Below are 12,313 nucleotides of genomic sequence, written 5' to 3' on the forward strand. Positions count from 1 at the left end.
AAACCCTAAAAAACTGTTTAATAAGAGACAAAAAACCGTACAGGTAAAACTGGCAGCAGTGTGAAGCATTGACTGCAGCGTTTATGCTGACAGAGAAATTCATTCTGAATCATCAGCTATTTGCACCACGCTGAGTGCCTCCTAACCACTCATTGGCACGCAGTATGAATAATTTTTACACACCTTTAAGCTTCTGATTAATAAATAAGATGCAGTGGCGCTGTAAGAAACGCTACCCCGCAGTCACAACAAGGACACGGGCCTGTCAATAAAAAAAGTCTTAGTGGTAAATGGGCCTCCATTTTAGGAGTGCCTGGAAAACTCCTCCCTACTCCGTTACAGTGAAATGTCTCCCAAGCAAATCAATTAAAACGGGTTATTATAAAAGACATTTTGGCATGTGATTAAAAAATGTGAGCTTGATTGCTATGGGGGTTGGAGCCAAACAACCTCCGGCGATACTTAATGGGGTTTCCTGCGTCACTTTGCGAGGTTTAAAGTACATTAACGGTTTAGCCTACCCATCGCCACAACCAGCAGACGCTTCAATCTCTGACACCCATTTAATTGAAGGATCCCCAAATCCTAAGCAGATGTGGTTGCATGCACACGTGCGCACACACGGGCCCTTTCTCTGCTGGTAATTCTCACCCAGTGGTGGGAGCAAAGTTAATGATTGTAATAAACCCTGCTGAGGTGGAGGCAAGTTCTGCTGATCTCAGAGATTTTTGCAAATTGCCTGGAGTTAATTATTGTGCTGCATATACATTTAATAAGCCTTCTTCAATTTGTCTTTCACCCCTATGGGTGCCATGTCATGTCAAAAATAAAACAATGTCGAGGGAAAAGTGAGTGCTGAAGGGGAAGTGATGTTAGAGTGTGGAGCACGCTTTGAAAGTTCTTTGATTTTGGTTTCAGTGTTTGGTCAAGGCTCGATCACACATGGGTCACAGCACTCGGGTTAGTTACTCTTAACCCTCTGGGGTCTAAAGCATTTTTTCTGTTTCTTCACTGCGTTTGATTTTACCTTTATATTTCATATAAGGAAATCCATAAACCTTGCCTTGTTTGGAATCATTTTTTTTCAGGGGAACCTCACAAATGTAATTCTGAAGTATTTTCTTTAATATGGCATACTATAATAACAAAATGAATCTAAAACCACTAAAAAAAACTCAAATTCGAGTAATCAGTAATAATCACTATTCTCTCAAATCCCTCAACTCACTCTCTTTCTCCGTCTGTTTGTTTACCTTTCGCCTGGCAACAAAATGGCTGCTATATGTGAAATTTTGATATGACGATGGGCTTCTTCTTCTCAACCAATAGGAAGAAGCTACAGTGTCACGTTTCAGCGTTGTTGGTTTTTTTGCTCCACAGCACTTTCACCTTGTTTTAGAAGTGCTCCTAACAGGTCTTCATGCACGGAGCGTGCACTGGACGCACAAGAAAATGTCATGGAAAAACATGCGCACATTATCCCTCATATTTCCACTTCTATTTGGCCTACCAACATAATTTAAAACTGGTTTGAAATCCGCACTTTCGACACGGGTTGAAACAGCCAGCTTTGCCGCAATTAGCTCTTTAAAACTATCATGTGATCAGGACGCGCCGGCGTGTCTGTAGGCCCCAGAGGGTTAAACATAACATGAGATGGCATGTTTGCCTAACAACCATTCCACATGTTAGTGCTACATATTGACAGCAGTGTTAAAAACCAAATCAAAAAGAGAACAGTCATTCTCTTCTGCAGAAAGTAGTCAAACCTACAGTATTTCCTCTGCATGTCTGCAGAGCAGTTCTTTGTAAACTCATGTTTAAATCAAGTTTGGCCTCTTCACAGGCTGTACTTTACTTCAATTTATTGGTAATGTCTTTGTCCTTTTTGTTTAGTTTTTTGTGTTTAATTCTATATTTAGTTATTTTTCTATAATTAGATGGAGAAAACTTCAACATACCACAAGGCAAGGTACAATCACACATTCCCAGCCCACAGAAGAAGAAGAAACATGTCAAAAGAACACATCAAGGACTTTACACAAGAGATGCACCCATGTGATCCATCCAAATAATTCTTATACTATATATTTTTCTCTTAAGGAATGCAAGTGTTCATCTCTAAAAAAAAAAAAAACATCTACTGACAAGGAGAGAGGAATTAGGATTTCATTACACTGCAATTTATTTCCTGGCCACAGATAAAACATGTTTACCAAGAGAACCACAAATACACCAATAAACTCACTTACAAGCCAGGCACAGTGCCAAAAGGAACAAAATTCAATATCGCACCTGAAGCTATATGTAATTTTTTAGGGGGTAGAGTCTGGTATAAGTATATTTGAAGCAGAATGTTAGAGTTAATCTATAAAGGGTGTTGATAGTAGTTGAAACGCTGCTTTGATCTACATCTGCCCAGAACTGTTCAACAATTTTAAAAATGAGATCTGATTCATTCTAGATTTATGCAGAGCATATTTTGGGCCCTATTCTAGGAAAAGATGGTGCATTTTGGGAATTAATTTGCATACATTCCTCTCATAAAGCAATTTCTCCATATAAAGAAGGACAGGCACAACCATTTCAGGAACCGAGTTAACACTCAGAAAAGATCTTAATTGGAGATGATAATGAAAAAAGGTCAGTTTGGACAAGTCATATTTCCTCTTTAGATGCAGGAATGACATGAGAAGGTGTCAAAGAACCTTTGCCCGCCTTTCATCCAGCCACATACTCACTTAAAAACATTAAATATAATGCACAGGCTTATAAAAAAAAAAAGAAAAAAAAAAGAATTCGATTGCACAACTAAGGCATAAGGTGAGTAGTGTTAGTAGCTTTTTCCTTTACCAATAAACCTTTGAATCAAATTGAAAATGAATGGCAAAAATTGGTCTTACTTGTTGATTTGAGCCAAGAACATGCCCTTCAGAGCGTAAAACTCAGCCGTCATCTCCTTTGTAAAGTACTTGAGGTTGGTTGACTCAATCACCTCCAGACCCTGAGGAATTGAATATAAAAAAACCAAGATGTGAGATCAAACAAAACAACTAAAGTGTGAGAAGGATGTTTAATGTATTGTTGCCAAAGACCATCATCACAGCTAAGAAAACAAAACAAATACACACAACCATCTCAGTGTTCATTAAGAAGCAGGAAAGGAGGTTTTCAGAGGCTAAACTTCCATTACAGCGAGCCTCTGATTAGGTGTCCCCATGTGCTGCTGTGACAAACGATGTGTAGCAGAAGAAAAAGACAGAGGAACCCAGAGATGAGATAGATAGAGAGATAGAGAGAGAGAGAGAGAGAGAGAGAGAGAGAGAGAGAGAGAGAGAGAGAGAGAGAGAGAGAGAGAGAGAGAGCGAGAGAGAGAGAGAGAGAGAGAGAGAAAGAGAGAGAGAGAAAGGAGAGCTTCTACTAGCCCTTCTAATGACTTGCTGTGAGCTGAAGCACTTCAATTACTCAGAGCCAGTACATGACTTGGCTAGTTTAAGAGGAACTTTGTCAGGTTCACACTTCTATGAGTCCCACTGCTATGACATTCAAGCCCAAACATATGTTGTTTCTACTTCTTTTATCTCACAGTAACCTCAACTGAATCGGTTTGTGTTGCTCCTAAACAACTGAAGTATAAAGCAGCAGCAGCAGTAGTAGTAGTAGTAGAAGCAACACCAAAATGCCTAAAAAAGTGACAGAATAACTTTGGGATCATCCTCTTTCTTACCTGCATGCATTCATTCTTGCCCATGACACCAGCCAGCTGTAAATAACACTTGACCTGTTGTCTGATCTTCTGAAAGCAGTCAACAATGGGCACGGTAGGTATAGTGTGGATACGACTGAGAATGTCTAGAGCCACATTCACCAATCCCTGAGAAAAACAGCAAAATAAAACAACAAAAAACAGCATGAGATGCTTTTTAAACATCATTTTGAACATCAGTTGTTTTTAGCATAAACAGAATGTGTGCCTGATACAGTCTAAATCAGTGTTTCTCAAATGGGGGCACTACAGGGGGTGCTTGAGAGAGATAGTAGGAAATGAAATTAACAAATGAAAGTAAGGCTGAATGATTAATTGCATTGACAATATTTTCACGATATCATAAAATGCGATTTTCTAATCGCAAAGGCTGCTTTTTTTTTTTTTTTTTGCATTTCTTGTCCTGTCTTGTTAAATTCAGAAAGTGTTTAAGAAGTGCAGTCCACATGTTTACATGTTTCATGAAATGTGACGTTAGTTAGATATGTTGAAGATGTAGAGCTACAGATTTTATATTTACTTAAAGTTTAAATAAATCTGAAATTGTTTATTATGAAACATTTATTGCTCGTGTTCATTGAAAAATACATAACAAGAGGCCCTTGAAAAAATTATCGCATATTCAATCGCAATGGCAATATTGAGGAAAAAAAGGAATCGCAATTAGATTATTTTCCAAAATCGTTCAGCCCTAAATGAAAGCATTAAAAATATGGGTTTCATAATGTTTATTTTTAGGTAAAAATTATAATTAAAATAATGATGGAAATAATCTGGCTTAGAATATGAACTGAAAATATAAGGGTAAAAAATGACCAGAAATTATGAAATCTATAGAAATAAATTTATTCAAGAGGCACTAAATACTGTTTCATTTAACTTATTTACAATGTGTGTTATCACTCATTTATACCATCAATGTGCTCTTTAGTTTTTTCATAGAATTCTGAGCAAAATGCTGTAGTTGGAGTCAGAAAAAAGGGGGCACTTGTATTCAGAAATAAGAGGAAGGGGGCACTTGATCCAAAAAAAAGTTTGAGAACCACTGGTTTGGATAAATCCCAACAACACTGACCCATCCTAATATAAGTGGATAAAGGCAGTTGTTGCAATGTTCATATTTAGCTCTACATAGCACCCACACATCAGTAACCACAGCTTGTACCTGTTTGCGTGCGATCTTGCCATACTGGATGATGGCAGAAGCTGAGGCATGAACACCCAACATGGCGTTGTTGTTGTTTGGATCGTGTTGCGTGTTGGTCTCGTATGCAGTGACGATGGCTGTAAGGATAACAAACAAGAAAAGTAGAAGTGATGAAAAAGCTATTTCTCCTGACACAGAAATGAAAGGAAAAGCATTGAGTTCAGGGCAGTGTGAAGAGCAGGGATCTCCTGCAGCTCTGCCGTCACACGAGGGCACTGGGGACACGGAATGTATTGAACAGTAAATGAGCCGTGGTGATGAATTTAATCAAGAAAATTCCATTTCACTTTAACGTTGAAGGCTGTCATGTATCAATGAGGATTTTTTTTATTGGCGTGGTGCTGCAGAACCAGCGCCATCATTATTTCAGCCCCTCACAGGGCGAGTTCAAGCTTAACTTGCTTGAGACATCAAAATTTGCAGTGGCTGCGTTCGACTCTGAATGGTTTCAAAGTCACTGCAGGGGAGAGCTGAGCTGTGGGCTAGAAAGGTGTGTGTCTGAGTGCATGTCTGTGTGTGTGATGTCCTGCAGTGAGAAAGTGCTTTAGTGAGCTGACATTTGAAAATGTACAGAGACCATGAGGGGGTTCTGCGCATAGTGGCCTTTAAAAAAAAAAAAAAAAAAAAGACTTATGAAACTAGTCTGTAGCAGAGCATAAATCTGCATGAGTTTAACATCCTGGAACATAAATCCAGTTGTATTAGGCTCAGAGAAAACATATCAGACCTTGGTAGTGGTGTTGGCGCCACATGAATATGCTGCTCCAATGTGACAGGTCGTCGGAAACGATGGGCAGTCGATTCCGCCACGTTTTCACCACCGTCTTCATGTCGTGGAGGCTGGTGTTGCGGCCCAGGTTCGTTGGTTGAAGCCCAGCGTTGATTTGAGCCGCCTCCTGCAGCTCAATGATCTGCTGTGCCGCCTGAGGAGAGATAGCTAATTAAAACAGTGCACTTACTGGCTTTGTCTTTCGTAAAGCAATTATGATTACCTTACCCACTAGAGTCAAGGATTCATCTTGGCATTAAAATTTCTGAAATTCAAATGTGCTTTCATAAACGTGGGTGGCAAATAGATTGCTTTGTTTGTCCGTGTTTGTGTAAAATGTCATCGGAGGTGTCAAACGTGCTCTCTCGCATTATCTGCATTGTTGAATCGAGAGAAATATTTGTGTTTTCCAAATGATAAAATACAATATTGGAGATAATAATGAAAAAGATGGAAAAATAAATAAAACTATGAAAAATGAAGCTATTTTGCAGGTTTTTCTAAATGTGGGTGGGTGCTTATTAGAGATGTTCAATACTAGCTTTATGTTGATATTCAATTTCCTGTATTAACCAATAACCCTCTCCTCATAAGCCAATTTTAGGTCACATTATAAATAGCCTACATATCCATGGAGATAACACATTAATCCTACTTTTAATGAGATGCCCCACTGGATGAGTAACTTTTCAATATTATCAAACAAGGCAAAACACAAATAGATGTTCTGCAAAACAACAAAATTCAGCAATAATTGTATCTTTTTAAAAGTAACAAAACATTATTTCTTCCGACATTGTTCAAAAAACAAATCCACTCAGATTTGTGGAGATAAGAGACCTTAAGAAAAATTAGAAATGTTCTCACTAGGATTACCTGTATAAAAAAAGGAGAATTGAAAAAACTAATAAAGTAATAATGAGACAAGAAATGATAGATTAATGGGAAATCCAAACAATAAGTTACGGCAGACCTATTTTCTGGACTGAAGCACCAGTGATTGTTCCAAAGCAGCTTTGACAACATTAAATCAATCATCCTATAATGCCTGTGCTCATCAATCAATATTAATGCCAACTCTTATAATCAATACTGTGGTTGATAACCCATTGATCGTCAGTCACAGAATCTGATGATAACTTGATCCAAATGGTGCTTGAACGTCGCTGTGTTTACAGATTCTGGGCCTTTGTTGTCTCCGAGTCATGAATTAGAGATAAAAGGTTTGAAAAGGAAATGTACAACTAATCGCACGACTGGTGAAATAAACAGCTTGTTTTCTCTGAGCTAGTATGAATAATTGGACTCCACATATACGAGCACATGCACACTTTCACAAATGAAGCAAACAGTCGCCAATACAAATTCTTTTTCAAAAGATAAATGTAGTTAATCAGCTGCACTAAAGACCTAACTATCTCCAGAGCTACAAAATGGAACCGCCCAAAACAAAGTAAATTAGGCAGTACAATATTTCCCACTACTATCCGTTAATATCAGATGATAGCCCATTTCTAACCTTCACTCTAGCCAGCTATTCATCATGTAAATGTAATTCTGCTGGAGGTGTTTAATCAAATTGTATCTGATGGCAGCAAAGTAATTACAGTCAACTCTTTTTCCTCTGTGCTTTCCCTTTCTTCCCACGTCGCTCCAGCCTTTTCACTCAGTCTCTACATATTTTATTTTCCTAAAATCACAACAATCATCTTCTGCATCTTAGCGTCATCTTTGGTAATCCTGTGTGTCATAATCTAATGCTGAATTTCATAATCTGAATGGATGAGAGATGAAGACCCGTATCAGAGTTCTTAACTGAACATGCATCTTTTAAAGGAGAAAAACTCTGTTTACCACTGCTACTCTTCCTGAATCAGTTCAATAAATAGCATTCCATTCAGGTCCCTCACCTGCAGCAGGGGTGTGTGCACGTGGGATACAACATGAGGCAGCCTCCTCCACTCTCGGATGGCTGAGCTAGAGGCCATCTCAACCAGCCGCTCTATGATGTTGAGCTGCTGCTCTTCTGGGTGACAGATAGCCAGGTAGCCACGGTGCATGTTCACCCTCCAGGCCATCTCCTTGGGACAGCTCAGCTCCACCTGCAACAATTTAAACCTTTTACTCTTTGGCTAGAGCTTCGTTTTCAGTGGGCGAGAGAAAATAAAGTTTGGCTCATTATTGACGCTACAGAGATTCAAATTTTTTGTGGAAATTTAAAAAAAGACAATCCATCAACACACTATTCTGCAGCAAAATGTCTGACATTCATTAGAAATAACTTTACAATAAACCCGCACAGTAAGTGTTGGTGGGCTACTGTTTTTCTGCATTTGTCTCCCATGATGCCAAGCAGGAAAGCACAAACTCCTCGTTGCACAATGTGTGTGTGGCAGTTTTAATTAAATGAAAACATCTGAGGGGAAAGGGGCCAATGACATTTTCCTCGCATAATTTAACACGTGGAAAAATGTGCAACATTAATGTTACCCAATAATTTGTGAATGGTTTCAGCATGACTTTTCTACTAATGATTAATAAACCCGAGGAGTCTGACACGAAGCCAGAGGAGTGGAAAAGAGACCCCCCTGCCCTGTTGATTAAAAAAGCTGACTGCATTAACACTAAACAAATAACAGCCATGGGGTGCCTTGTCTTCCATGTCCCACCTATAGTTTGTTGTTGTGCATTTATAACAAAGTGAGGGCAGCAAGAAGTGAAAGGGCAAATAAGCAAAGGAACAATTAGTTTATGATATTGCTACTTTATTTCCACAGCAAAAAACAAAGTGCCCAACAGCAGATGCAGGGGTCATTTTTCATGTATGAAGAAATCCTGCAGGTCTGACGGTTACAACTAATGCGCAAAGAAATGGCGAGAAAAGCACGTGAAAGACTTGAATGAGGGAAGAGATAAAAGCACACAAGGGAAAGAAGGAAGGAAGGAAATGAGAAGGAAAGGGTGGAGAGGTGCTGGTGTCACCATTCAGAACATTTAATTAGATGTCACCTTAGGGCAGAGTGACTCAATGCTTTAGCTTCAAGTCTCCTTGAAAGAACAGAGCAGGATTTGTTATACGTTCGCTGCTATCACACACTACACCAACCTACGCTTTGTTTTATAAATTCCAAAGCCAGGACACAAAACTGGAATTCGGGGCTTTTTTGGAGACCTTCTCTGAGATCATAAAATACAAAACCTGACAGCAGCATCAAGCATGGGTTTGATACTTGGAACTGAAAGGATAAACCAGAGAGTCATTTTCAAAATGTCACAAAATGTCATTCTGGGGTGTCATTTCCAGATTATGGTCTATTTAGCAAGCTCAAGAGTGTCATAACAGTATTTACTATCGAGTTGGGACGGAGCTTAAATTGGGTGTAAAATCCATTAGTCAATAGCAAAAAAAAAATCATAACAAGCATTTATTTAAGTTAATAATATTTTCCTCTTCATAGTTTTAAATATAACACTTTATTGGTCAACCATGAACCAATGCTGTGGTAAATCAATGCAGCAGAAACAGCATAAAATGGGTTGCAGAAACAATTGGGTGGGACAATAAAAAGGAAGATAAATGCGTGTATTAAAAAGGATGGACTTTATTTTGGCTTTCATTGCTCACCTGGACCAGAGCCTCCTTCATTGCAGCCCAGTTGGAAACCCTCCAAGCACATTCCAGCACAAGATAAGGATTGGAGTGGCCTTTGGATTGGCCATATTCAGTCAGGGGTTCCCATTGGTTTAACTCTTTGGAGCAGCTAGACAACAAAGCAGAGATAATATTAATACATTTAAAGTAACCATGTTAGCTTGAACCCCAAAATCCTTTCCAATAAAAGAAATACCCAGCCTTACAGTATAATACAAACAAAGGGAGGAATTTGTAAAATAATATTAAAATATAAAACTGAAACATGTATATTACTGGCTGGTTTAAAACCTATAGATTTTGTGTGGGATGTGTTCATTGCTGTACAGCTAACACACCTCCTCTGTCCTCCTGCTAACACTCCTCCCCCCTAACTGAGGAGTGAGCAGGATGATGACATGAGGGACAAAGTCATTTTTCACTCTATTAGTTCTGCACTTGGGGAGCCTTTCAGCCTTTTGCTGAACCAGCTTTTATGGTTACTGATGATAGCGTACACAAGGCGACAGGCATAGACACATGATGGGCAGAAGTTTGTCTACACTTTTATTCACCAGAACATCCAGCTTAAGGCTGACCAGAACCAGCACACCTGATGGAATTATTAAGGCTCTGCTTGGAAAATACTTAAATAATCCAATAATCACTTCTGTCCACCTTGTAAATCACTGCATATTGAATGTGTGCCTTTAGTTTTTCCTTCATATGGTCAACAATATATATTAATGTAATTATTCTTATCTGATCTTCAGCACTCACACTGGGTCAGGGTCTTAAATCTAGAATCAGCATCAAAACCAAATGGCGCATAACCATGTGCACACACTGACTCAGTTACTTCGACAAACAGTAATAAACTGAACAGAAAAAGCCTAATTTGGTATGTTTTTCTGACTTAACCTACCGTATCCAGTGGTCCTCCCAGAGCTGGTACTCAGGGAAAATAGCTGAAGACACATTGCTCCTTTCGTGCTCTTTTCTCGCCTTCTCCATTGCCTTTTCATAGCTTTCCTGGGCCTGAAAAGAAATAAAATTAAACCATTAAATCACTTTTGAATTCTTAATACGCTGAGCAGAGTGAACTTAATGATTTACATTTCTAAAACATACACTGCTGTTTTTATGAAGTGCATAAATAGAAAAAAAGGGGGAAAAACACTGTGGGTTTACAATAAGTTCTCCAATGCTAGGATTCAATATCTTTAGGGGTTTACCTGCTCAAAAAAGCCATGTTGCTCATAGGCGATGGCTGTCGCAGTCTCTGGGAACTTGCACCTCTTCTGCCACAAGCCTGCCCACATGTCTTCCTCTTGGAGCATCGAGTACAGCTCTGCGAGCGAGTCCAAAATCTCCTACAAGAAAAAAAGAAGGGGCAAAATATGAATAACAATAGATTTAATGACAAAATATTATGCGCGTATTTTTTTTGCATAAAAAATATTACATTAAAATGTGGTACCTGTTGAGGTGGTGTGATGCTCTCTTGTTCATAAAACTCTGTGCTCTGCTTAGGCTTACTGTGCAGACTCAGACCTTTCTCAAAGGCCTGCTGCTCCAGCATCAGGGTGGAGCGCAGCCAGAGGTTGTGCGTCTTTCCCAAATACTTCAACACGCAAGGGCGGATTCGGATAGGAGGCACACACTGCGACATGGCTTCTACAAAGCAGTTGAGAGCACTCGGTTGGCAGTCCCTCTGCGCCTGGTGGCTGCCGCTGCACAGGAAGGGACTCATTTCTCCAGACAGAGCCTGGAAAACAAAAGAAAACAACCACTGCTGGGAAATACGGTATTGATAAAGGCATTCTGTTGCATGTACATTGTGCAACGTGATGCCATTTTACTGTTAAAGAAAGAGAAAAAAAGGCTGCTAAACAGGAAAAGAAAGGAACAGATTACTAGGTTGAAATAGTGGGGGGACATAAAAAGAACAACAAGCAGAACATGGGAAATACAAACAGTCACCTTGATCTACTTTTTACAAAGGTCGCCTAAAAAGTGCAAGGTTGCAAGATTTAATAAAGCAATACTGTTTGACTGCAAATTATTGATTTTCCAAAATCTTTTTTTTCATTTAATTTTACAATTTTATTTCGAAAAGTTCAAGAAAAAGAAAAGAATAAACGAAAGAAAAAAAAAGAAGGTATTGTTACTTTTGTACTGAGTAAATCTGTCAAAAAAAAGACAAGAAAACCAAAACCAAAACCTCCGCTCTCTGCTTCTTGAGAAGCGATAATGGGAGACTTTGCATACCATCCATGCATTAGTGCTGTGAAAATGATGACGGACACCAACTGATGTAATGGTAATGAATGTAATTTCCACCGTGGAGTCATACATGCCATGATGGTCATATTAATTAAGAGTGGAAATGGAAAAATGCCAATGTTCCATCAAACACCTTCGTGAGGTACATATGCATTTCTATAATGCTCATATATGTTCACTCCTGTGTAACAGCATGACTTTATATATTGACGCTAATAACGCTATGAAATTTAGAGCAGAGATGTTAGACTTAAGCGTTGAAATAAACCACAATTTGTATGTATTCACTAAGTAAAAGCAATGCACATGAAACTATTGCTGATGATATTTGGTTTTTCATGTGGTATTCAGAACTTTTAAAAAGGAATTTTGCCCAAGAATGTTTTGCAGGGATTGTGACAAACTTAAGTGAATAATACTCACGTGCTGCTGCCTGTCAGAGAGGATCTTCCAGAGGCGTGGAAAGAGTTGAACCCAGCTTCTTTCAGACAGTGGTGTGGAGATGTGACAGAGCTGGACCAGAGCGTTCAGCAGAGCCCCCGTCTGTCATCACAAAGGAGATATATTTGTGCTGCAGACTCAGAAAATAACCTAAATTGTTGATTTAGATGCAATTACTCATTTACCAACCAGATGCTTGATGCGGTGTTGAAT

General features: G+C 39.0%; 1 protein-coding gene across 1 annotated transcript in view; it reads right to left on the minus strand.

Moving 5' to 3' along the window:
* The window catches only part of trrap (transformation/transcription domain-associated protein), a 67,905-nt gene that overhangs the window by 20,901 nt on the left and 34,691 nt on the right, over positions 1-12,313 (minus strand). The window contains 10 exon segments of the mRNA XM_028475531.1: positions 2,904-3,004; positions 3,728-3,874; positions 4,932-5,050; positions 5,701-5,896; positions 7,653-7,844; positions 9,368-9,503; positions 10,299-10,411; positions 10,609-10,746; positions 10,854-11,141; positions 12,083-12,202. Coding sequence (XP_028331332.1) covers positions 2,904-3,004; positions 3,728-3,874; positions 4,932-5,050; positions 5,701-5,896; positions 7,653-7,844; positions 9,368-9,503; positions 10,299-10,411; positions 10,609-10,746; positions 10,854-11,141; positions 12,083-12,202 — 1,550 coding nt within the window.

Source organism: Gouania willdenowi, chromosome 19 (genome assembly GCF_900634775.1).
Source record: "Gouania willdenowi chromosome 19, fGouWil2.1, whole genome shotgun sequence".
Lineage (NCBI taxonomy): Eukaryota > Metazoa > Chordata > Actinopteri > Blenniiformes > Gobiesocidae > Gouania > Gouania willdenowi.